Raw genomic sequence first — 25,747 nt, 5'->3', positions numbered from 1 at the left:
TTTGATGTGGTTTTTGAGTCACATGACCTATGAAAAACGCACGGCAAACGTAAAATTGCGGCAAAAAAATTTTGGTTACATTATCGTTATCTTTTTTTTCCCCATCAGCAAAACAACAATAACCCTATTCTTGGCGGACGATATATCGGTGCATCCCTAGTCAGAATGCAATAGTTCAACAGGAGGGATTCCCCCATCCTTCACGAGTGTGTTGGTGGATGAATCGGTTATTTTCATAATTTTTTTTTTATTTAACCTGCTGGTCGAACAAAAAAAAAAAAAAAGAAGAAAGAAGAATCATCTATACATAGTCGGGTTGAAAAAAGACATAAGTCCATCTAGTTCAAACATAAATTGAACTATAAATAGTACTATGGGCTGCTTAGTACTGCAGCTAGAAGGCTCAGCATGACTGCATGACTTTTGTATAAATTGCCACGTCCCAATAACTGATTTATTGAAAAAATTTGAATTTTTTTTTTATTTTTTAACATATATTTGTGTTATGCCTATAAAGTCCATCATCCAAAAATTCTAATTTTTTTTTCAATGACTGCAAGGTAACTGGCATTTTTTAAAAGCAGTGACCCCCCCAATAATTATTCCAGCACTGTTTTTTCTTTTTTAATTATCTTTAATTTTTATTTTTAATTTCTATTTGAAATATTATTTTAAATTTTATTATTATTTTTTACCCTAAACTGATGCCGAGGTTGACTAACCACCACCCATCCCTCAATAAAATTCTGCAACATTGTCACCCACCTTCTTCTTTTCCTTGGCATCATACAAGGCCAGACTTGCAAATATCGGTTCAATTTCTATTTCAAATCTGCAAGGCAAATAAAGAGCATTGTGGTCACCTGTATAAAAACTTTGACATCAATATACCAAAACAATTTGTCTTTTTCCATTCCAAAACATAAAAAAGTGTGAGAACACAGCGACCTACAGTAATGAATAGGTAAGTACTTCACATATTGCTAAAAAACGGAAAATCCCTTTATGTTTTCTATCTCTCGATATTAAGAGGGCATTTGATACAGTATCCTGGCAATATATGCAATATTCATTACAAAAATGGGGTTTTGGACCCCACTTTTTAACATGGATCAAAGCATTATATAATAAACCCAAAGCCTATATAAAATATGCTGGATACAAATCTGATGCCTTTAATATCGAAAGAGGTACCCGACAGGGTTGCCCATTATCTCCCTTATTATTTGCCCTTATACTCGAACCCATGGCCCAATACATCAGAACAAACCAAACTATAACTGGCATTGAAGTAGGAGGTATTACACACAAATTATGTATATTTGCAGACGATATATTACTTTTTCTATCATCACCACAGGTCTCTGGTCCTAACTTAATACCAGCTCTTGATGGATTTGCAGCCCTATCCGGCCTTATGATTAATCCTAAGAAATGCCTAGTGCTTAATATTTCATTCACAAACATGGAATTGATCCCGGCTAGGGCTGCACTCCCATTCACATGGGCAGAAAAATCAATCCCATATCTTGGAATTCATTTAACAGCATCTCATTCTGACTTCTTCTCAACCAATTATCCTCCTGTATTAAGACAGATCACAAATCTAATGATTTAATGAACTTCCTTTATCCTGGATAGGGAAGATTAATGCAATCAAAATGACTATTCTACCCAAATTGCTTTATCTATTCAGAGTCCTCCCTATTCCAATTCCTTCCTATTTTTTGAGAATAGTACAAAAAAGAGCAACTTCGTTGATATGGGGCTCTTCTAAACCACGTATACCTATACACACACTACATCTTCCCAAAAATAAAGGAGGCCTGGGATACCCTAATTTTACTAACTACTACAGAGCAGCACATTTGGCCAGTCTGTCAAAATACCATGCAAAACAGGAAATCCCATTATGGGTATTTATAGAGGCTTCAGAAAATGACCCTCTATTAATATCAAATTTATTATGGCTTGATCCTAAAGACCGCTTTAAAATTCATAATCCCATAACTAAACACTTCTTATCTCTCTGGGATAAACTAAAAACCAAATATCAGTTACAATCTCCACACAATCCTCTCCTTTCTTTTATCAGAAATCTGGCCTTTTATCCGGCATGGATCTACCCAAATTCTTTTAAAGCTTGGACAACATCAGGCATTCAGACACTAAATGACTTCATAGCATCTAAATCATTCCTTTCATTCCCATTGCTTAGAGAAAAATATGATCTACCAAACTCTGAGATATTTAGATATCTCCAAATCAAAAATTTCTATACACCATTCCTAAAGGGGGATACACCATTATCCCAATTATCCATTTTTGAATCAATCTGTACAAAAGATCCATTTGCTAAAGGTACAATTTCATCACTTTATAATCAATTATATGGAGTAGTAAATCTTAATAGACCCTCTTACGTTCAGAGGTGGGAGGAGGACCTGGGACGAACTTTAGAAGACACGGACTGGTCTAACATATGGCTCACATCTAAGTCATCTTCACCCAACATCTTAGCACTGGAGACAAATTATAAAGTCCTAACTCGCTGGTACCTTGTACCCGCTAGAGTGGCAAAATATTCACCTAATACCTCAGCTCTTTGTTTTCGAGGATGCCCAGAAATAGGCACACATTTACACATATGGTGGACGTGCCCAGTAATCCAAACCTTCTGGAAGGAAGTCTTCGTGATTGCATCTAAAATATTTTAAAAAATAATACAACCAGATCCATATTTAACTTTACTTAATCTAAAACCGGAATGGTTAACACTCTCTCAATTCAAACTTATGATCCAACTAATAACGGCTGCAAAACAAACAGTGGCCAAGGAATGGAAATCTCCTACATTGGTACTAGCAGAAACAATTCACAGAATGAATAATACAATGTCCCATGCTAAGATGGTAGCCATCGATCAAAATCAAATTCCAAAATTTGAAAAACTTTGGCATCCTTGGATAAAACAACAGTTCCTGTCAAATTTCAATGACTCTGTCCTGTTGCCATGGTAAAAGGTTAAATGACTTACAGAGACACCCATTCTAAGGCTTCAAAGAGAACTAAAAAGAATAATAAACTGACGAGCGGGACAACCTTGTGGACCATACCTCTACCTTTCAACCCTTTTTCTTCTTTCTCTTTCCTTTTCTCCACCTTACGATTAAAGCTCATTATCAGAATTTATTTGACCTATATACACTCTACCTGTAAACAATATGTATAGTAGGTATAAATCATTTAAATACCTACAAAAGTAACTAAGAAAATGATATATATCTTTAATTTAGGTTTACGTGAACCCAATGTTTAATATTTGAAATTTCATGATATTTACCTATATAAACCCTACTGTAAAACAATGAGCTTACTTTATAGATACTTGTAAACTTACTTTATGTATCTTTATAATATTGTATACTCAATAAACTTCTTTTGACAAGGAATAGGTAAGTACTTGATCATTACAAGCACAACCCGGCACTGTCTGACCTATTGGGCTCCGGTAGGTTTGTACAGTTTGTGGCGTCTCAAGTTACAGACTTGACAATGTGATGACATAAAAAGATTAAAGTGGTTGTAAAGGCAGAAGGTTTTTTTTTTTCCACCTTTAGGTTTTGCTATGGGGGCACTTGGGCAGGGGGAGGAGCACTTAAAACAAGTATGTACTATTTCAGCCATTCTGTGAGAGAACAGTGTGGAGTAGCAGCAGAGAAAGCCGTGTGCTTGTAGCTAGCTGTTATTTTTTGGTTGGTTTGTTAATATGGATCCCATGATGAGCGTGTGTGAGGAAATGTTCCTGATGTTGCTTTTACTGAGGCTCCAAAGATGTAGAAAATTGCGTGAGAGGACCAGAGTTTGTCGCTATTGGACACATCCATTGATGGCTCAACGCATGTCCACAGGATACTTTTCTAATATTAGAGTGTAAGCTCTTCTGAGCAGGGCCCTTTTAATCCTCTTATATCTTATTGTATTATAACTGTATTGTCTCCTTTCCTATTGTAAAGCGCTGCGTAAACTGTTGGCGCTATATAAATCCTGTATAATAATAATATATGTGTGTAGCTGCGTAATTACCCAGAGTAATTTTTAAATTTTACACGCATGTCAATTGCCACATTTGACGTTCTCTTGGAAAAGTTTAGACCCCCGTCTAGTTACAGTTAGACCCCCGTCTAGTTACAGTTAGACCCCCGTCTAGAAACGCAAACAGCCAGACATTAGGGTCTCAAGCTTAATGTGTGGGGGGTCATCAGGTGGTTAGATTCTCAGTGGTTGATGGGTGAGTGAAATTCCTTTTCAACTTCAGCGTCAAGTAATGCAAGTCATGTATTGTACAGCGTAATTGGCTGATGAGGGGAATATCACATGGTATATCAAGCTTGCAGGCAGCAATATTTGAGTTTTTTGGTGTGTTTTTTTTTTTTTTTTTTTTTTTGCACTTTCAAGGCTCAAAAGTAAAAAATCAAATGTTTCCCTTTAAAAACACTACTAGACGAAAACGTGACTAAACGCGTGTAGCCACGTTTAGCATTTGAAATGCCTCTAAACACAGCCTCTGAATGCATTTTTTTGGGGTTCCAAAAAAAGCCTCTAAACGCAACTGCTTAGAAAGGACTATAAACGCCCCTGTGTACATGTACTGATAAGATAACATAGAGGAGAGTTCAGGAGCAGCTGAAAAAAAATGCCCAACTGCTCCTAAACATCTGTTTACCAGCAGCAATGTACATGAGGCATAAAGACTGATAAACTGTAATAGAATATATTTTTGTTCTTGGGTTTAGAAAGGCTTTTACTTCTAAAAACAACAAATCCCCTTTAATTAGGGATGATTTTACCTTCAAAGCTCTCTTGTTGGTCTTATAAATAATTGCCTGAATGAGTCACTTGGTTTTATCTCCTGTACAACGTTCTTGCTTTTTGGTTTAGCTGCGCTTCAAAATGCACCTGTTGCTTTGTTCTACATGATCAAGCACACGTCACAATAATGTGAGTAATTACTTCCGTGTGCCGTGCAGGGACGCTGTTTTGTAGGCATGGGGGGGTGCACAGGTTTTGTGTGCAAACTCATGACAGCAGTCCCATAGAGGTCTGTTGGTACACATGTGTCGGCACGAACACAGCCGCTGTGTCCCGATATGTCATCTGTGTAGGTGCGTGTACCCCAAATTCTCATTGGGTGCGTTTGGGGCCGCGCACAAATGTCACACTGGGACACAGCGACTGTGTCCATGCAGCCACATGTACAGACATCTATGGGACTGCCACCATGGGGATGCACCCAACACATGTGCATCCCCCATGCCGGGCAAAACAAGGCCCTGCATTTGGACATGGAATCATGGCCCGCGTGTGAATGGCCTACATCAGGAAAGTGATGCCAAATGTACATACGTCCCAACTTTCTGAGATGTGAATGAGGGACACCTATCAGCAAAAGTATGCAGGCATTGGACACACCCCCTGCCACACCCCCTTAAAGGAGAACTGTACAAAAAAACACAAGATCGATTAAACCCACAAAGTGTTTTTTTTTACCACTACTATTCTCTTATATTGGCTTTTGGAATTTACAAAAGCAGCCATTTACAAATCAGACGAAAGGTTTAGCGCTGGAAAACACTTTTTGATTGATAAAAAGTGCATTTTATATGCATCTATAAAGATCAGACTCCTTTAGGCTATCTGATATGTTAGCGGATGATCATGGTCGCTTTCTTTTCCTTAGGGGCTTCATAGGTAACACAGGGGCGGATCCAGAGTCTAGTCTCGGGAGGGGCACTGCCAGAAAATATATTTTTTTGGGGTACCTCTATCGGGGAAATGGCTGGTGTTGGCGCTTCAATCATCACGGCACCATGGTTGTTATGGTGTCAGGATGATTAAAGCGCATTATTACTATTATTACATTGTTATAAAAAATTAAATAGTTTAACTCACCATAATGCAGAATCAGTGGGAGCCCCGAGTGTGTCACTTGCCACGTCACCTGTCACCAGATGCAGATTGACACTTGCCACCTGCTAAGGTGGTCTCTTGTGTCCCAGAGACAGGCAGCAGAGAGATGTTGTAATCCCCATTAGTATAGAATCCCCCCTCAGTGCAGAGCCCCCCATTAGTATAGATCCCCCTCAGTGCAGAAACTCCCATTAATATAGAATCCCCCTCAGTGCAGAGCCCCCCATTTGTATAGATCCCCCTCAGTGCAGAACCCCCATTAATATAGAATCCCCCTCAGTGCAGGACCCCTATTTGTATAGAATCCCCCTCAGTGCAGAGCCCCCCATTGGTATAGAATCCCCCTCAGTGCAGAGCCCCCCATTAGTACAGAATCCCCCTCAGTGCAGAGCCCCCCATTGGTATAGAATCCCCCTCAGTGCAGAGCCCCCCATTAGTACAGAATCCCCCTCAGTGCAGAGCCCCCCATTGGTACAGAATCCCCCTCAGTGCAGAGCCCCCCCATTGGAACAAAATCCCCCTCAGTGCAGAGCCCCCCATTGGTACAGAATCCCCCTCAGTGCAGAGCCCCTAATTGGTACTGAATCCCCCTCAGTGCAGAGCCCCTCATTGGTACAGAATCCCCCTCAGTGCAGAGCCCCCATTAATACAGACCTCAGAACAGCGCGGACCGGAAGATACACACAGCCGTGTGTGTCCCTTGGGCTCCTCCTCGTCCTGTGTGAATGTAAACAGAGAGGAGGGGGAGGCGGCTTCAGTCCGCTGCGCTGAGGCAAACACACAGCGCAAGACCTGAGAAGCAAATCAGGTCAGCGGGCGGTGTTAGCGGTGCGTGCCGCTACCTACGGGTGTCACCCCTCTGGCGGGTGTCACCCGGGTGCGGACCGCACACCCCCGCACCCACCTAACAACGCCATTGACGCTGTCTGTCTCTGCGGAGCCGCCCGGCGGCTCTTTCACCTATGGAGCCGCCGGGCGGCTCTCTCAATTATGGAGCCGCCCGCCGGCTCACTCACCCGCATTTCTCGGAGAGGGCAATTGCCCCGTTGCCCCCCCCCCCTGGATCCACCCCTGAGGTAACACTCAATGCACTCTTGCAAATGTATATTGTCCAAACCAAAATCAAACAACTTTTCTCTCACAAATCCTAACTAAACTTTCACACTTCGCCAAGGGTCTTACTATCCTAGCGGGTGACATAAACATGCCATTAGACCCAACAATTGATACGTCCCAAGGCCGCTCTAATATTTCTTTCAAACGACTGAAATCTGTTAAAAAAAAGCTTTTTGGACCTTCAATTAATGGATGTTTGGTGCCTCCTCCACCCGAAAGAGAATGATTTTTCACATTTTTCCACAACACACCAATCTTATTCCAGAATAGATAATATGTTCCTAGATCATTTTCATCTCCCCCTCCTGCAATCTACTCACATAGGCACCGCATCTGTATCAGACCATGCACCTGTGTCAATGACGTTGACTATGTCTTCCTTACCACGACGTACTAACAACTGGAAACTTAATGACTCCCTTCTTTCTAATGAAGCTGAGGTTTCCATGTTAGCCTCTCATTTATCACAATACTTTAAGGAAAACAAGCCCTCTGACACCTCTCCCTCCATTGTGTGGGAAGCTCATAAGGCTACTATTAGGGGCCGTCTCATTGAGCTTGGTGCTAGGAAAAAAAGGGAGCATGGTCAACAAATTAATCAGGTTCTGCAACAGATAGCGGTTCTTGACAAACAATACAAACTCTCTTTGCATATTGAGCACCTTCGATCCCTAACACTTAAACAAGAGGAATTAAAATCCCTTCTCAATTTAGACACCAAGAGAAAATTCCAACGCCTATCACAGAAATTTTATGAGTGGGGGAACAAACCAAGTAAATTACTGGCTAGATCATTAAAGACTAAATAGTCGCGGTCTTTTATTTCCAAAATCAAACTTTCAACAGGGGAGCTGGCCCATGCAACTCCAGATAATGCTAAGGCCTTTAGAGAGTATTATGTGGACCTTTACAATGTTAAAAATGACTTCTCCTCTCTACCTCAAAAAGAAAGAAGAAACCGCATGCTTTCCTACTTGAGAGAAGACAACCTACCTAAATTGCCCATATCTGTCCTTAAAGAAATGGAGGAGGATGTCTTGGTTGAGGAATTCCAGGCAGCATTGAAGTCTTCCCCATCCGGTAAAGCTCCTGGACCTGACGGGTTCACTATTTTATACTACAAAACATTCAGCGACATTTTGCTCCCTCGCCTCTCCGCTTATGCAAACTCTGTCTCTCACTCTTCAGGTCTACGCCCAGAATCTCTTTCAACTCATATCACTGTCATTCCTAAACCTGATAAAGATCCCACCCTATGTAACAGCTTCAGGCCAATATCATTAATAAACGTTGACATTAAATTATTTGCCAAAGTAATGGCGAATCGCTTGCTCCCCCTACTACCCAGCTGGATCTCAGCAGACCATGTTTCATACCCAATAGAGAAGCAAAAGACAATTCCCTTCATGCAATCTCCCTAATCCAATATGTTCAGAGATGCGCCCAGCCCACCCTACTCCTTTCCACTGACGCGGAAAAAGCTTTTGATAGGGTGGACTGGGAATATCTTAAGATGACCTTACGACACTTTGGACTGGGACCTAAAATGTTTCATCGTATCTCATCCCTTTATTCTAACCCCACAGCACAAATTAGAATTAATGGAATGCTGAGTGACCCTTTCGTCTTGCATAATGGAACCAGGCAGGGCTGCCCCCTCTCCCCTCTCCTCTTTGCCATTACCTTAGAACCCTTCCTAGCTACAATTAGGAATAATGTTAATATCAAAGGCATACAAATAGGCAAAAGATCCCATAAGTACGCAGCTTATGCTGATGATGTACTATTTTTTATTCAGCAGCCACGCATCTCAATTCCCAACTTAATGTCTGCATTTTCCACCTTTCACTCAATCTCTAACTTCAAAATAAATCTGTCCAAATCCGAAATTTTAAACATTAATATCCCCAAGTCCGAGCCACTTTCCCTTAAACCCCTTTTTCCCTTTAAATGGGAACCGAAATGCATGAAATACCTAGGTATTTATCTTACCTCTAATCCCCATTCTCTTTTTGGACATAGGGAAAGTGAATATAATCAAAATGAATATATTACCCCGCATCCTTTCTGTCTTTCAAATGCTCCCATTAGGTATCCCAGTGGGGTTCTTTACTATTTTACAAACATTGATTTCCAGATTTATTTGGAAGAACAAACATTCCAGAATATCTAGAGGGTTATTGTTCTGCTCCAAATGCTCAGGAGGTCTGGCACTCCCTAATTTTAAGGCATATTATCAAGCGGTTATTCTGTCCAGATTGGCTGATTGGAAATATGCTCTCAATTCGAAATTATGGGTACAACTTGAATATTTTCTAAGTGGAATAGATCTCTCAATAGCCCCCTGGATACCCCGTTCTTGCAGGAATTTGGCTCGAACTACCTCAGCTCTTACTATATCCTCCTTAGATATATGGGACGCCCTTCACAAAAAATGCTCATGGAATTATGATTCCCCTCTATTACCTCTCCTCAACCATAAATATTTTTTACCGGGTTTACTGGACCCAGGCTTTAAATCATGGGGATCTGAAGAGCCTCTCCTATTACATCATGTTCTCAGTGACAACGTACTTAAACCATTACATATGATCCTTGCTCTTAAACCTACCACATTTCTAGATAAATGGAGATACCATCAACTACAACATTTCTTAAGTTCCCTTCCTAATCCGCTTAGAGGTATAAGTGATTTAAATGCTATAGAAGAAATATTTTACCCAAAAGATCCCCCTCTACATGGTATTTCTCTATTTTACAAAGCTCTCATTGCTATTCAAAATCCCAACTTTCCACCTTTAAGGCTAAAAGGGAGTCTGATTTAGATTCCTCCCTCACTGACAAGATTACACCAAATGTTCCCTGCCAGTTCCCCATTGTGCTGGAGGAACTGTGGGAACAAAGCCACTCACGCACACGTCTGGTGGTTTTTCCCACTCATTCGACCTTTTTGGGATGCCATTCGTAATCTGATAGTACAGATTTCAGAGGTCAATATACCCAACGACCCATGGACTATCCTTTTCCATTCTACAAAAACTCCCATAAGACTGTATAGACGTTCAATTATTCCTCATTTACTGAACACGGCCAAAGCTTTAATTCCTACTCTATGGGGACAACCAACCATCCCTTCTATAAAAGTTTGGCTACAAATGGTCGATAAAGTACACCTTATGGAGAGTATTACCCACAACATTAGAGGTACTTCCAAGAAACACTCTCTTACCTGGGATTCTTGGATAAAATTTCAGTCCACCTCCGCCTATAAAGACCTTATAATGCAAACCCCTTAAATCTATCAACTAAGTTTAGCCATTTAACTCTCAATAACTCACTCCTTTCATTGTAATGACATGCATGCCAACAACGCCCCCCCCCCCCCCCCTCCCTCCCACCATCTGTTCTTTTACCTTTTCTACTTTTCTTTTTCCCATCTATATTCTTTCCTATCATCTAATTTTCCCAATTCCTTCTTCGCTGTTCTCTCTTATTCTTCATTCTCTTTAAACCAAAGCAAAGTTTTTTTCTTAATTATGTTTTGATTCAAGTGCCCACATAGTATGAATCCTTTGTTTACTTAGGTATTACAATAGCACTTTGTATAATTCTAGAGCCATTTTTTGGACTGTTGGCTTATAGGTAATCGGTGTAATATGTGAGTACTGACATCTATGTTATTTTATTTCCGAGAACGTATTTATTTTGAGATATATGTATATCTTTGCTCTATTTTTCTTTAATAAAAATTTATTAAACAAAAAATCTATAAAGATCAGACCAAAATGAGGGACAAACGAGGAGTAATGAAGGACAGAGGGACATTGCTGGAAATCAGGGACAGTCCCTCCAAATCAGGGACAGTTGGGAGCTATGTATGTAGCAAAACTGCTTAGAATTAACCATATAACGTTTTATTCAAAAAGTAGCATATAGTGCCCTCTTGTGAGAAATCCAGGGTAGTGCAATACCTCAAAATGCCATTCACATATTAGGCACTGAATGTACAACCTGTTTAGTGATATTAAAGCACTGTTGCTGATGAATTAAAAAAAACTTCAAAAAATGGTTTCCCTGCAAAGAAATCTGGGCTGTATCAAAAGCAAATAGAGTCCACCTGTGTGTAATTTATTCTCAGTATAAATACAGCTGTTCTGTGAAGCCCTCAGAAGTTTGTTAGAGAACCTTAGTGAAACAGCAAAGTGAAGACCAAGGAACATACCAGACAGGTCAGGGATAAAGTTGTGGAGAAGTTTACTGCAGGGTTAGGTTATAAAAAGTATCCCAAGCTTTGAACATCACACGGAGCTCTGTTCAATCCATCATCCGAAAATGGAAACAGTATGGCACAACTGCAAATCTACCAAGACATGGCCGTCCACCTAAACTGACAGGCCGGGCAAGGAGAGCATTCATCAGAGAAGAGCCAAGAGGTCCATGGTAACTCTGGAGGAGCTGCAGAGATCCACAGCTCAGGTGGGAGAATCTGTCCACAGGACAACTATTAGTCGTGCTCTCCACAAATCTGACCTTTATGGAAGAGTGACAAGAAGAAAGAGGCGAGGCGCCTCTGATGATATCCACATAGGATGAAACATGTCAGGCTGGCTGATGCAAGCGCGCTGTGAACCGCAGACCATTTTCATTTTGTGATGATGTATACTGCATATTTGTCAGTAGACTACAATAAATGCCTTTTTTTTTTACCCATACGGGCTTCACTATTATTGTTCTTTTTCTACTGGGTTATCTCGCTGGTGACTACATAATCAATTCATCTGCCCATGTGAACCTTGATGTCCTGATGTCATGTGACCATCTGGCTTTTCCATTTTCTGGCTGTCTGTGATGGAGTGTGTCTTTTGGAGCTACAGTTGAGCCTTGGCATCATATGATTACATCGCATGCTTTTCATGATTGGCTGCACGTGGGTGTGGTGTGCTTCCTTTGTGCACACTGAAGTTTTGGTGAAGGTTTCACGTCACTTCTACTCTTCAAAATTGTTTCAACGGACTATTATAATCATTTTATTATTTTTAATTTAGCGCTGCATTTTGACCTTTTTCACCTACACTTGTAAGTGCATTGTTTTATCTTCTAAATTCCAATAAACAAACGTTATTTGCGCCATGAGCCTGTGCGCTCAGATTTTTCTTATGTCTTCACAGTTATCAGTTTCCCCCTGATTACTGAGCTGCAAGGAGTGTGGTGTCAGATAGACTTTTGAATTAACTCCTTCCCTTGAGGATTTCCTTGGTTAGTGTGTTTCTGTTTTGAACTCCTTAAACTTGTATCACAAAGACTGTTGTTTTGTTTATTTTTTTTCTTCAGCAGGGATAGGAAAGCTGGTCAGAGTTGATGGGTAGATGAATGGTGCCAAATACAGGGCAATCTTAGAAGAAAACCTGTTAGAATCTGCAAAAGACTTGAGACTGGGGTGGAGGTTCACCCTCCAGCAGGACAACGACCCTAAACATACAACCAGAGCTACAATGGAATGGTTTAGATCAAAGCATATTCATGTGTAAGAATGGCCCAGTCACAGTCCAGACCTAAATCCAATTGACAATCTGTGGCAAGACTTGAAAATTGCTGTTCACAGACGCTCTCCATCCAATCTCACAGAGCTTGAGATATTTTACAAAGAAGAATGGGCAAAAATGTCCCTCTCTAGATGTGCAAAACTGGTAGAGACATCCCCAAAAAGACTTGCTGCTGTAATTGCAGTGAAAGGCGGTTCTACAAAGTATTGACTCCGGGGGGCGCCATACAAATGTACCCCACACTTTTCACATATTTATTTGTAAAACATTTTGAAACCCATTTATCATTTTCCTTCCACTTCACAATTATGTGACACTTTGTGTTGGTCTATCACATAAAATCCCAATAAAATACATTTGCGTTTTTGGTTGTAACATGACAAAAATGTGGAAAATGTCAAAGGGTATGAATACTTTTTCAAGGCACTGTAATAAGTCTCTAGTCTCCAAAAACTCTTATAACATATCTGCAGTCTCTGACAGACTCCTGTAGTATGTCCACAGTCTATTATTATCTCTTGTATCATGTCCGCAGTCTATTATTATCTCTTGTATCATGTCCGCAGTCTCTGACCGTCTCCTGTATCATGACCGCAGTCTCTGACCGTCTCTTGTATCATGTCCGCAGTCTCTGACCGTCTCTTGTATCATGTCCGCAGTCTCTGACCGTCTCTTGTATCATGTCCGCAGTCTCTGACCGTCTCTTGTATCATGCCCATAGCCTTTGACTATATCCTGTTGTGTATCTGCTGTCTCAGACACAGAATATTCACTAAATTTTATGTGCCACCTTTTGACAATGTCAAAGGCCTCACTTGAGGCCCCACATATCAATAAAGTTGACCACCACTGCACTAGAGAAAATTATCTATAACTTCACATGAGATATACAGTCATGAAAATACTAAAGAACAAATCAGTAAAGTGTGCATAAAACAATGAGAGAAGACAACAGGTGCTCAGTTAGAGGCGTAGATGGGGGTGATAGATCATTATACTAACTATGAAAAGAGGAATTCCTGCAACCTCTTGTGTGATGGTTTCTGCACTTACTTGAGGGTCAGACATTTCACCAGCAGCCTCTGACCAAAATGTTCTTTTGGTACTTCGGGAACACTGAGGCGCTCGATAGGTTCATCCTAGAAATCAAAAAGGTTCATATTTACTTGACACATCACTGACCTTGACTAAAGAAAGAAAGAAAGAAAAAAAATGTTCTTAAAGAACAAGTCTGGACAAATAAAGAGATTCAATACATCTCTGCAATACATATACATTCCCCCTATGTTCTATCACTTTAAAAATGCTGTAAGTGCAGATATGTACCTGTACACAGGGCCTGCCCGACCATGGGACCCATAGGGACCACTGTCCCAGGCGGCACTTTAAAGCGGGGTTCCACCCAAATTTTGAACAATATCTGTATGTATTCTCTTCCTTGCCTAGATGCTGACATGCCGTTTAAAAAAATTTAAATCGCCGTAATTACCTTTTATTTTTCTATTCTTCTTTGCACTTCCTGGTTCTCCTCCCGTGGGAGTAGGCGTGTTTCTAGCCTCTCCCAGACTCCTGGGAGCTAGTCTCAGGCTTCCCAGGATGCCACTGAGCATGTGCGGGAACGAGCGGTGAATGCTGGGAGCACAGCATTCACCACATCCAGGAAATAAATGCTTGTGGGCTTCAAATGCCCACAATGAAGATGGAAACCGCCTGCAGTGAATAACATAAGTTATTCTTTCCGACGAAATCTGACACAGGCGGACATATTACACACAATATGTGAGTATGTAATGCTGAGAAGAAAAGTTTGTGAATGAACTAAAAAAAAAAAAAAAAAAAAAACGACAGATAGGTGGACCACCGCTTTAAGAGGGGCGGCAGCCGGCCAGGGCGTGCAGTGAAAAGTTTTCAGGAGTACCCGCCGCCACACCCCCTAATCACCGTGCTGTTTTCCAATATCTGCCCGCTGGGATGCTGTGAAAGACTGCATCCAAGGAATGTGTAGCCCAGGCAGCGGTGATGTCGGGAGTGGGCGGGACCGAACTGCTATCAAACACCAGCCAATGGGGTGAGGTCTGTGCGGGCCACTACATGTATGTGGCGCCGCCCCCTTTCTTAAACAGCCAGATGATTGTCTGGTGTTTGATAGCTGCTCAGTTCCGCGGCTCGGCCCACCCCCGACATCACCGCTGAGTTGTGACAGCTGATCTCCCTCCCTCAATGCAGTTACATTAGCTGACAGTTTCACACACTGGGGGGCTCTGGCAAGCCTTATGATCTGCTCAAAGTGAAACTCCCGCTATCCTCTGTCAGTGTCCATCAGTGCTGATGCCTATCAGTGCCAATCAGTGCCACCTATTAGTGCTGCCTATCAATGCCAATTAATGCCACCTATCAGTGCTGCCAATCAATGCCAATTAGTGTTGCCAATCAGTGCCAGTGCCCATCAGTGCTGCCAGTCAGTGGCACCTATTAGTGCCAACCAGTGTCGCCTATTACTGCCACCTATCAGTGCCCATCAACGCTGCCAATCAGTGCAGCCCCTCAATGCCAACCAGTGCCCTTCAGTGCTGCCCATCAGTACCAATCAGGGCCAATAAGTGCTGCCTATCAGTGCTACCAAATAGTGCCAACCATTGCTGCCTAACAGTTCCACCAATCAGTGTCCATCAGTGCTGCTGATCAGTGCCCATCAGTGCTGCCAATCAAGGCTAACAATCTGTGCTACCTATCAGTGCCCATCAATGCTGCCAGTCAGTGCCAATCAATGCTAACAATCTTTGCTACCCATCAGTGCTGCTGATCAGTTCCACCTATCAGTGTCAATAAGGGGCACCTTTTAGTGCCCATCAGTGCTGCCAATCAGTGCAGGGATGGGGGGGGATGAACTCAGCAGCCAGGCACATTGTCCATGGGGGGGCAGCCTGGTTGGGCACAACTAAAATCCATTAATGTTTATTAATGCCACATGCCAATCTTTAGTATAATAGGTCGTTATTTTTTTTGGGGGGGGGGGGGGTTTCATTCTTGGGCCCAAGCAGCACAATGTCTTGAGCCGGCCCTGCCTGTGCATCCCGTTAGAATTCCAATGTCAAATTCTTGTAGTGAACTGACAACTCTGCCTCGGCTGTACTGAAATTCCCCATTACTGCCATGATGATGAGGATAGGGATGTTTTCTGCAGTCCAGCTGAGGAGAGCTGGGCAGGGTTGACAACAGTGCATGGGACTTTAGTGCAGCAGAGGCAGAGCTTTCAGCTCAAACAGGAAGGTAGGAGCTTTGCTTGATTTCTGGCAGATCAGCAGGTCTTTTCCTGTACTTCTATCATGTATAAAGGGATAAAACATGGTGAAATGTGCATGCAGAGATATACATGTATGTGTTTTGTCTTGCCTATGCACACACTTTTAGGTTATACTTAATAGTAATTGAATGCCTTTATCAGCCGATAGGGGGTACTACCAGTCTTCCTGTAGGGGGCACACGGGGGGTCAGGGATGGCGGGACAGGAGGACAATTACAGAAGAAAGCACTGTGTCTGTGTCTCTCTCTCCAGCAGCTGAAAGCTGGCTTCTCCCCCTCCTCCTCCTGCCTTTCAGCTGCTGGAGGGGGAAACACAGACACAGTGCACCATTCCGTAATTGTCCTCCAATTCTGACACAACAATCCCAATCCCTGGGCTGCCCACATCTGATTCACCCCTGTGTACCCGGGCCCCCCCTTGTCCCCCCACAGCACCACCAGCTTCCCTCTCCCGTCAGCTGCTGTGGGTCCGCAGGCAGATGGAGAGTGGGGGAAGAGGTCAGTAAATATGTAATTCTGTTTCAATATGTTTATTGAAATAAAAAAAAATTCAAAAATAAGGGGGAATCCACAACGCAGGTGGTGCATATTAAAACAGTAATAACAAGTATAAAGTGGGAATCAAACATTATGTCACCAGCTACTCCCAACCCAAAAGGATGCCAGGTAAAATAGGAATTCAACATAAAGAAAAGGGGTCATACGGAGCAAACAGCCATCCCATTCGGAAAGCCTCCCCCCCAAGGAAAACATTAGAACCAGATTTTGCTATCACCTACCAGCACGCCAGAATGGGCCGTGGGTAAACGTAATACGCAACCATAAGCAATAGCAACTCAACTAGATAATAGAGGAATTGCGGATCCAAGAAAGAAAAGGGGGAGAAGAGCAAATAAAAGGAAGAAAGACAAAGAAAAGAACGAACGAAGGGAAGGAAGAAAGGAGAAGAAGGATGAGGCACAGCAGAAACAAAAGGAATGTCCGAACGCCCGCCTCCACCACCCACACCCCTCAGTCAGCTGGAAGTTGGAGATACCTAACCCAAGGATCCCAAACACGGTCAAACTTAGCAGTTTTAACCTGCAAAAAACCGACCAGCTTTTCGTTGAGCACGATCCATGTCAGTTTATTTTTCATAACAGCTAAATCTACCACCGGTTTCTTCAAAGCAGTCGCTATAGCGATTTTCGCCGCGAGAAACATAAAATTGATTAAAGTCTGAACGTGTCTGGGAGTATCAACAACAGGTTCGTTAAGAGGAGCCACCTCAGGATTTTTAACTATATTCACCATGGTCACAGAATAGATCAGGGAATGAACTCTAATCCAAAACAGGCGAACTTTGGCACAGGTCCACCATACGTGACCAGGTTGACCACATCCCAGAAAACACAGAGAGGAAGCTCCCTGGTACATTTTGGAGAGGCGGTCAGGCCCCCAGGTACCATCTAGAAAGCACCTTATATCCTCCCTCCGCCAGGGCTGTGTTCATGATACCCTTATATGTACGAGGAGACCACTTCCACCAATCACTCAAATCAATCTCCTCCCCTAAGTGCCGCTCCCACGCCAACATATACAGCAATTTCGGAGGTGGGTAAACAAACAATATGTACAGCACTGAGATGCCCCCCCCTCCGAGCATCCCCATTGAAACATCTAGACTCAAAAGCAAAGCGCGTGGTAATATCAGATGTAGATCTCTGCAACGAACGCAGAAAGTGCAGGATCTGCTGGAGACAGCAAAGCTCAAATGGAGGCACCTTCAACCGCTGCACAAAGTAAGACACTGGACAAATTCCTTTATGGTCAAAGAAACCACCTATTCTATACAGGCCCTTATCATTCCACCACTGGAATTCCTGTCGGCATAGGCCAGGCGGAAATGCCGGGTTGTTGAACAGAGGGGCCACCGGAGTGTGTGGGGACCGAAGAGGCACAGCCCCACAGGATGAATCCCAGACTTGCATAGAAAGAGAGGGGAAGACACAGGATCGATGGACGCTGCCGAAATGGGATCCACATCAAAAGGTCAATGCGAAGAGGCCTGCAAGCCTGCTCCTCCGGGGCCACCCACTCCGGCCTGCATGGAGAGGAATATATCTGAACCAACTGGGCCATCTGTGCTGCTTTATAGTATTGCTTAAGGTCTGGGACCCCCATCCCCCCAAGTTCTCGCAAAGTATACAGTGTGCGCTGGGCCAATCTCTGACCTCTAGGACCCCAAATAAACTTCAATAGCTGGGCTTGGAATTTCTGTAACTCCTGGGATGGAACTGCAATAGGTAGGACACGAAAATAATAAAGGATCCTGGGGAGCACTACCATCTTGATCGAGGCTATTCTACCCATCCAGGAAAGACCACCAGATCGATCCAACTGAGTAAAAAGACGTGAATAATTAGAGCGGTAGAGTGTTGTCAAAGAAGGCGTCAATGTAATGCCAAGGTAGGGAATAGAATTAGAGTGCCACGCAAAACTATAATGCCCCCGGAGACTCCGTATTACATCCTCATCCAGGTTTACATTCAGGGCTACTGACTTCTCCCAATTGACAGCTAAGCCGGAGATATTTCCAAAGCGCTGAAGGAGATCCAGAACTGACGGCAGGGAAGTATGTGGGGGGGGAGGGGGACAGAAACAGGAGTAGATCGTCTGCAAACAGTGCACATTTTTTTTGTCTACCCCAACTGTTAATGCCCAATATATCTGGGTGAGCACAAATTGCCATAGCCAGGGTCTCGATGGCAATTACAAAAAGAATAGGGGAGAGGGGGCATCCCTGCCTAGTACCTGACCGGATAGAGATGTAACTCTGTAGGCGTATCGGGGCCGAGGGGTTGCTATAAAGTGCCTGCAAAAAAAACAAGAATTGAGGGCCAAAGTTCCACCTATGTAGAATCCTAAATAGATAGTCCTATGAAATATGATCGAATGCTTTCCGTATATCAAGGGAAAGCAGCATAACCTTTCTCGCATCCCTCCTATCCCAGGAGGTTTTAAATATGTAATTCAATAGGCCCCTTCCTTTTCTGAATTGGACACAGTGAACAACCTGTACCGATCGCTCTTGTGTCCATTCATAAACTGTGCTTACTATGCTTCTGTTAATGAAAGAACAGGAGCCTTTGTGTAAAAAAAAAAAAGAAAAAAGAAAGAAAGAAAATATTTTACAAATAAAAAATATTTTATAAATTGTAAAAAACATTTTTAAAAATGGGAATTTTTTTTTTTTAAATTGTGATTTTTGTAATTCGGGGAAAGGGGTGGGAGTGGGGGAAGGTAGGCTGTACAGGGCCCGTCATTTCTAACAGCAGTCTTTGTCAGCCAATCACAGCGATCACTATTGTGAAAAACTGCCACAGTGTTTCTCCTCTGTGAAGAGGAAAAGATACAATGTGTCGGAAAGAAAAATAAAAAAAATTAAGATTAACTAGATTGGGGCTTGATCTAGTTTAGTGAGTGGCAGTATAAGTGCCAATGTTAACAAATTTTCTTAGAACCTTCTTCCTATGAACTTCATTCAAAATTTTACCTATTTATGACCAGCTTTATTTATATATATATTCGCCTAGCAGTAAGAAGGGTCGCTGGTTCAAATCCCAACCACGACACTACCTGCCTGGAGTTTGCATGATCTCCCTGTGCCTGTGTGGGTTTCCTCCGGGTACTCCGGTTTCCTCCCACACTACAAAGACATGCTGGTAGGTTAATTGGATTCTGTCTAAATTGTCCCTAGTATGTATGAATGTGAGTTAGGGACCTTAGATTGTAAGCTCCTTGAGGGTTAGGGACTGATGTGAATGTACAATGTATATGTAAAGCGCTATCTATATATATATATATATATATACTCTGGCAGCTGGCTCAGCCTCTTAGCAAGCTGCTGGGAGACTGCACCAGCTTCTCCCGCTGCCTCCACAGCCCAGCACTCCAGTGAGAGGGGCAATCGCCCAGTTCTCAGCGCAGAGCCAGTGGGGGACTGATGCAGCATCCACCTAGGTGAGTATAATTTTTTATAAGTTATTTTGGGAAACCCAAACTTCTCTTTTAAGGTTTGTTTTGACCTTGGTCATGGAGGGTTTAATCAGCAATGCCATTATAAACAATAAAGAGTATTTCTTAAAAAAAATAAAATAAAATAATAATAATAATAATATCTGGAAATAACACGGGCAAGCCCTAATTTTGTAGGATAAAATTCATTTTCTAAGTTCTTCATGTTTGTTGTTTCCATAAGACGCTAGAAAAAAAAAAAAAAACTTTGGCATTTGAGCATTTATTGCTTCTGAAGATAAAGAACAGGAAGCATGGGAACATTCATAAGCCTATTGATGCGTGTAATCTTTACAAATACAAAACTTCAAAGCATGCTGACAACTGCTGTGTAGACCAGATGCATGTATGGGCAAGTAGGTGCAAAGGGCTGGGAATCTCTGAATCGTATGCTGATCATACCTCATCCTGAGCTGGATGTAGTGCAAAGACTTCTTTGTGACGGCTTGACTTCCTTTGGTGTTCGTTCATGTGATCGATCTCCTCGTTGGGGGTGCGGTCGAGCAGGTTTGAAAGCAGGGCGTCAGGGAGGGAGTTTTTGAGATCGAAGATGCTGCAGGCCCAGCTTCCTCGCGGCGTGTCGTCCATGGACATTGAGCGCCTCTTCAGATCATCCTTTGTAGAGAGAGAGAGATTGAGATTTTAGGCATATTTTTCTGCAGTCATATTTTCAGACATCTTATTTTACAATCTATATCAGGATAGGTTGGATTCCTTTTCATACATTTGCTTGTGTTCTATAGATCCATATTTAGATGAGTAAAGCCTTCCTAGAATAAAAGGTATTGACAATGTCCCATTCTATCACAAATCCCCAAAATAAGAGGATTATTCCTCATTACACCTTTGGTTTTAAGAAGACTTTACTGTGCTACACACTGATTTGGTTGGAGGGCCCTTTGATTCGTTTAGACCTTGACATCACCAAAGGGCCACACATATAATTCTGTGAATACTCAGTATCAGAGACAGCAGACACACAACAGCATATAGCTAAAGGTTTTGAGCATAATACAAGAGATGGTCAGAGACCGTGGACATGATACAAGAGATGGTCAGAGACTGAAGACATGATACAAGAGATGGTCAGAGACTGAAGACATGATACAAGAGATGGTCAGAGACTACAGACATAATACAAGAGATGGTCAGAGACTGCAGACATGATACATGAGATGGTCAGAGACTGCAGACATGATACATGAGATGGTCAGAGACTGCGGACATGATACAAGATATGGTCAGAGACTGCAGACATGATACAAGAGATGGTCAGAGACTGCAGACATGATACAAGAGATGGTCAGAGACTGCAGACATGATACATGAGATGGTCAGAGACTGCAGACATGATACATGAGATGGTCAGAGACTGCAGACATAATACAAGAGATGGTCAGAGACTGCAGACATAATACAAGAGATGGTCAGAGACTGCAGACATGATACAAGAGATGGTCAGAGACTGCAGACATAATACAAGAGATGGTCAGAGACTGCAGACATGATACATGAGATGGTCAGAGACTGCGGACATGATACAAGATATGGTCAGAGACTGCAGACATGATACAAGAGATGGTCAGAGACTGCAGACATGATACAAGAGATGGTCAGAGACTACAGACATGATACAAGAGACGGTCAGAGACTGCAGACATGATACAAGAGATGGTCAGAGACTACAGACATGATACAAGAGATGGTCAGAGACTACAGACATGATACAAGAGATGGTCAGAGACTGCAGACATGATACAAGAGATGGTCAGAGACTGCAGACATGATACAAGAGATGGTCAGAGACTGAAGACATGATACAAGAGATGGTCAGAGACTGTGTAAATGGTACAGGAGACGGTCAGAGACTGCAGACGTGATACAAGAGATGGTTTAGGGACAGCAGACATGCTGTAGGAGACATTAAGAGACTATGAGCATGCTTCAGAAATTGTTGGAGACTGGGGAAATGCTTCAGGAGACAGTCATTGACCGGAGATATGTTGCATGAGACTGCTAGAAATCACGTCAATAACAGGGCAATAGTGAAATACAGATTAGCATCTGCAGGGGCCCCAAAGGTCACACAAAACGTGCCAAGGGGCCGCATACAGCCCTCAGGCTGCAAGTTGGGCACTAGGGCTCTAGTCCCTTTTCGCTATAAGCTGTACAGTTATAATGTCTCATTGGCTCCCAAACCCTACTCCATAGAAGCCACTGTTTCCACATACTGCACTGATGATAGCCAAAAGCCTGAAACAGCTGTTGCAATAAATATCTCTACCATATAAGGCTATGTGGGCATTATACACCAGTGGTTCTGGATGCATATTTGGTTGTTGGGATATAAAGGAATGATTTGTCAGGCACTGCCCACTGTCCGGAAATGAATAGTATTTCTCTTATTTTGCGGATATGTGATAGAATGAAAAGTGAATACCTTTATTGTACTATGCATTGATTCATGTGGAGGGCTTTTTGATTCCTTTAGTCTCACCATAAACTGTATGGTTATAATGTCTTGATAGATCCTTTGTAATAGCCAAAAGGAAAACATACAGTGCCTTGAAAAAGTATTCATACCCCTTGAAATTTTCCACATTTTTTCATGTTACAACCAAACACGTAGGTGTTTGTTTGTACCTCTGAGGGCTTCACAGAACAGCTGTATTTTATACTGAGATTAAATTACACACAGGTAGACTCTAATTAGGTGACTTATGAAGGTAATTAGTTCCACTAGATTTTAGTTAGGGGTATCAGAGTAAATGGGGCTGAATACAAATGTACCCCCACACTTTTCAAAAATTGAAAACCATTTATCATTTTCCTTCCACTTCACAATTATGGGCCACTTGGTGTTGGTCTATCACATAAAATACATTTATGCTTTTGGTTGTAACATGACGAAATACGGAAAGTTTCAATGGGTATGAATACTTTTTCAAGGCACTGTAACCTCAGATAAAGTGAAACTGAGACGCTGGATCTGAAAAAATTCAGACAGCTATAAAGCTGACTGGGCAACTTTTTACATCTTATCCAGGAGCTGGATAGAAAGGAGCCACTGCAGCCATGAGCTTGTGCTTAACCCTTCACTCTCTGGATGTACAGTGGGGACGGAACGTATTCAGACCCCCTTAAATTTTTCACCCGTTGTTATATTGCAGCCATTTGCTAAAATCATTTAAAGTTCATTTTTTTTCCTCATTAATGTACACACAGCACCCCATATTGTACACAAGCTCCATGCGGGCTTTCATGTGTCTTGCACTGAGGAGAAGCTTCCGTCGATCCACTCTGCCATAAAGCCCCGACTGGTGGAGGGCTGCAGTGATGGTTGACTTTCTACAACTTTCTCCCATCTCCCGACTGCATCTCTGGAGCTCAGCCACAGTGATCTTTGGGTTCTTCTGTACCTCTCTCACCAAGGCTCTTCTCCCCCGATAGCTCAGTGTTGGCCAGACGGCCAGCTCTAGGAAGGGTTCTGGTCGTCCCAAACGTCTTCCATTTAAGGATTATGGAGGCCACTGTGCTCTTAGGAACCTTAAGTGCAGCAGAAATTTTTTTGTAACTTTGGCCAGATCTGTGCCTTGCCACAATTCTGTCTCTGAGCTCTTCAGGCAGTTCCTTTGACCTCATGATTCTCATTTGCTCTGACATGCACTATGAGCTGTAAGGTCTTATATAGACAGGTGTGTGGCTTTCCTAATCAAGTCCAATCAGTATAATCAAACACAGCTGGACTCAAATGAAGCTGTAGAACCATCCCAAGGATGATTAGAAGAAATGGACAGCACCTGAGTTAAATATATGAGTGTCACAGCAAAGGGTCTGAATACTTAGGACCATGTGATATTTCAGTTTCTTTTTTTAATAAATCTGCAAAAATGTCAACAATTCTGTGTCTTTCTGTCAATATGGGGTGCTGTGTGTACAATATGGGGTGCTGTGTGTACATTAATGAGGGAAACAAATGAACTTAAATGATTTTAGCAAATGGCTGCAATATAACAAAGAGTGAAAAAATTAAGGGGGTCTGAATACTTTCCATCCCCACTGTACTACATACGTCAAGAGTGCTAAAGTAATTATAGCAGTGGAATGGCCTGGTTGAGACACGGGAGACTTGAGCGATTAAACTGCACCCTTCTTGTATACATTTCAAGGCTTCATCTTCAGTTTGGAGTATAATTTATGGTCACTTGAAAACTGTGTATGTTGGCCAAACCATTAGTTTGGCCAACATACCGTTTCCCTGAAAATAAGACCTAGCGTGATTGTCGGTGATGGCTGCAATATAAGCCCTACCCCCCAAATAAGCCCTACCCTGTTTCCCAGAAAATAAGCCCTACCCTGGAAATAAGACCTACGAGGACTTTAACTAGGGCTTATTTGGGGGTAGGGCTTATACTGCAGCCATCACCGACAATCACGCTAGGTCTTATTTTCCGGGAAACAGGGTAGTTGTTCCGAGCAACATTGACCCTTCATGATAACGCGCATTGACAAATAAGAATACACGAGCCTGATTTTTTTTTTTAACTTCCGGATGAGCTCACTGGATACAATACAATAGCTATACTTATCAGCAAAAACTCAAGAGGCCTGTCCTAATGATTCAAAATGACATTAAGCCTGGCGACCTTCACGTATAGACCAAGCCAAATGCTCCCACAACCTGAACCAGTCCACAGTGCTGGATAAAGCAGGACAAGCATGTGAGTCTGTGGCTGTAAGTAAACAAAAGGATACTTGTACCTGCTCATCCTGATAACTGCTGCTCTCCGGGGCCTCATCTGACTCAAAGACTTGTTTGGGTAAACCCCTCTGCCGCTCCTTCTGCTTGTCCAGGGTGTTGGGATTGAAGCCGGTTCCTAGTTTGTGGTATCTGTCAGACACACAGCTCTGATTTAGAAAATGATTCACCAAAACTGCCCGCTTCTTAAAGTGCGTTCCATCACAAGCGTGTTTTGCATCGGCTTTATAGATTTGGTCTGTTGAGACTTGTCCCTGCTGAGCCCCTTGGCCAGTACACTAAGGGCCCATTCATATCAGTCTTTATCAAATGCGGTACATTAACATGCATTATGTTAGGGCAGTCCATTCATTTGAATGGGCGCTACTAAAGCTGCATGAGTAATCGTTAAAGAATCGAGATTGCGATTCTACCCCGCGCGATCTTAACAAAGCATTTCCACGATTCAGTGCAGAGAGATCTCTGCTCAAGCCCACAGCTGTAAAAAAAAGAGGCAGCAAGTTTATCACAAGCTTAGGAGGAGATAAAGAGAAACATTGTAACATTTCGTTCTTTCAGATCAAAGGAATGAACTTCTGTCTGTAGATGAGGGCAGTTTAACCACTTAAAAGAGGAACTGCAGTCCGCTCACATAATTTGTATTTAAAACATCTTTGCCATTCTGAGCTTCCCTCCAACCACTTTGCATATTATTTTATATATACTGTGATTCTGTACTTGCCAAATATGCTGCAGAAATCTCCCCTCCACTGAGTCTGGCTGCAGCCATTTTAACTGTGGGCAGCTGAAGCTGGAGCCTGTTCACTTCTTGGATTTACACAGAGGCACATCTGCAGCTCTCATTGGCCCTCTAATGACTCATACCCCCTCCCTTCCTGTCAAACTCTCAGGAGAGTGAAAGAGAGATCTGTGTATGATGTCATAAGCCTAGTCTAATGACCAGACAAGAAACAGGAAGTGGGCTGTATAAGGGATTTACTGTCTGAAAAAAAATGTTTTA

At 42.4% G+C, this 25,747-nt stretch overlaps 1 protein-coding gene across 1 annotated transcript in view; it reads right to left on the bottom strand.

The window, feature by feature from the left end:
* DOCK7 (dedicator of cytokinesis 7) overlaps window positions 1-25,747 on the bottom strand; it is a 272,852-nt gene that overhangs the window by 210,290 nt on the left and 36,815 nt on the right. Inside the window, exons 5-8 of the mRNA XM_073593823.1 lie at window positions 24,750-24,879; window positions 20,391-20,603; window positions 13,683-13,768; window positions 766-832 (exon numbers count right to left, since the gene is read on the bottom strand). Coding sequence (XP_073449924.1) covers window positions 766-832; window positions 13,683-13,768; window positions 20,391-20,603; window positions 24,750-24,879 — 496 coding nt within the window. The remainder of the gene's footprint in view (window positions 1-765; window positions 833-13,682; window positions 13,769-20,390; window positions 20,604-24,749; window positions 24,880-25,747) is intronic.

The sequence above is a fragment of the Aquarana catesbeiana genome, linkage group LG07 (genome assembly GCF_042186555.1).
Source record: "Aquarana catesbeiana isolate 2022-GZ linkage group LG07, ASM4218655v1, whole genome shotgun sequence".
Taxonomy (NCBI): domain Eukaryota; kingdom Metazoa; phylum Chordata; class Amphibia; order Anura; family Ranidae; genus Aquarana; species Aquarana catesbeiana.
The sequence above is the reverse complement of the archived record's forward strand: the minus strand, read 5'-3'. Positions and strand labels throughout refer to the sequence as shown.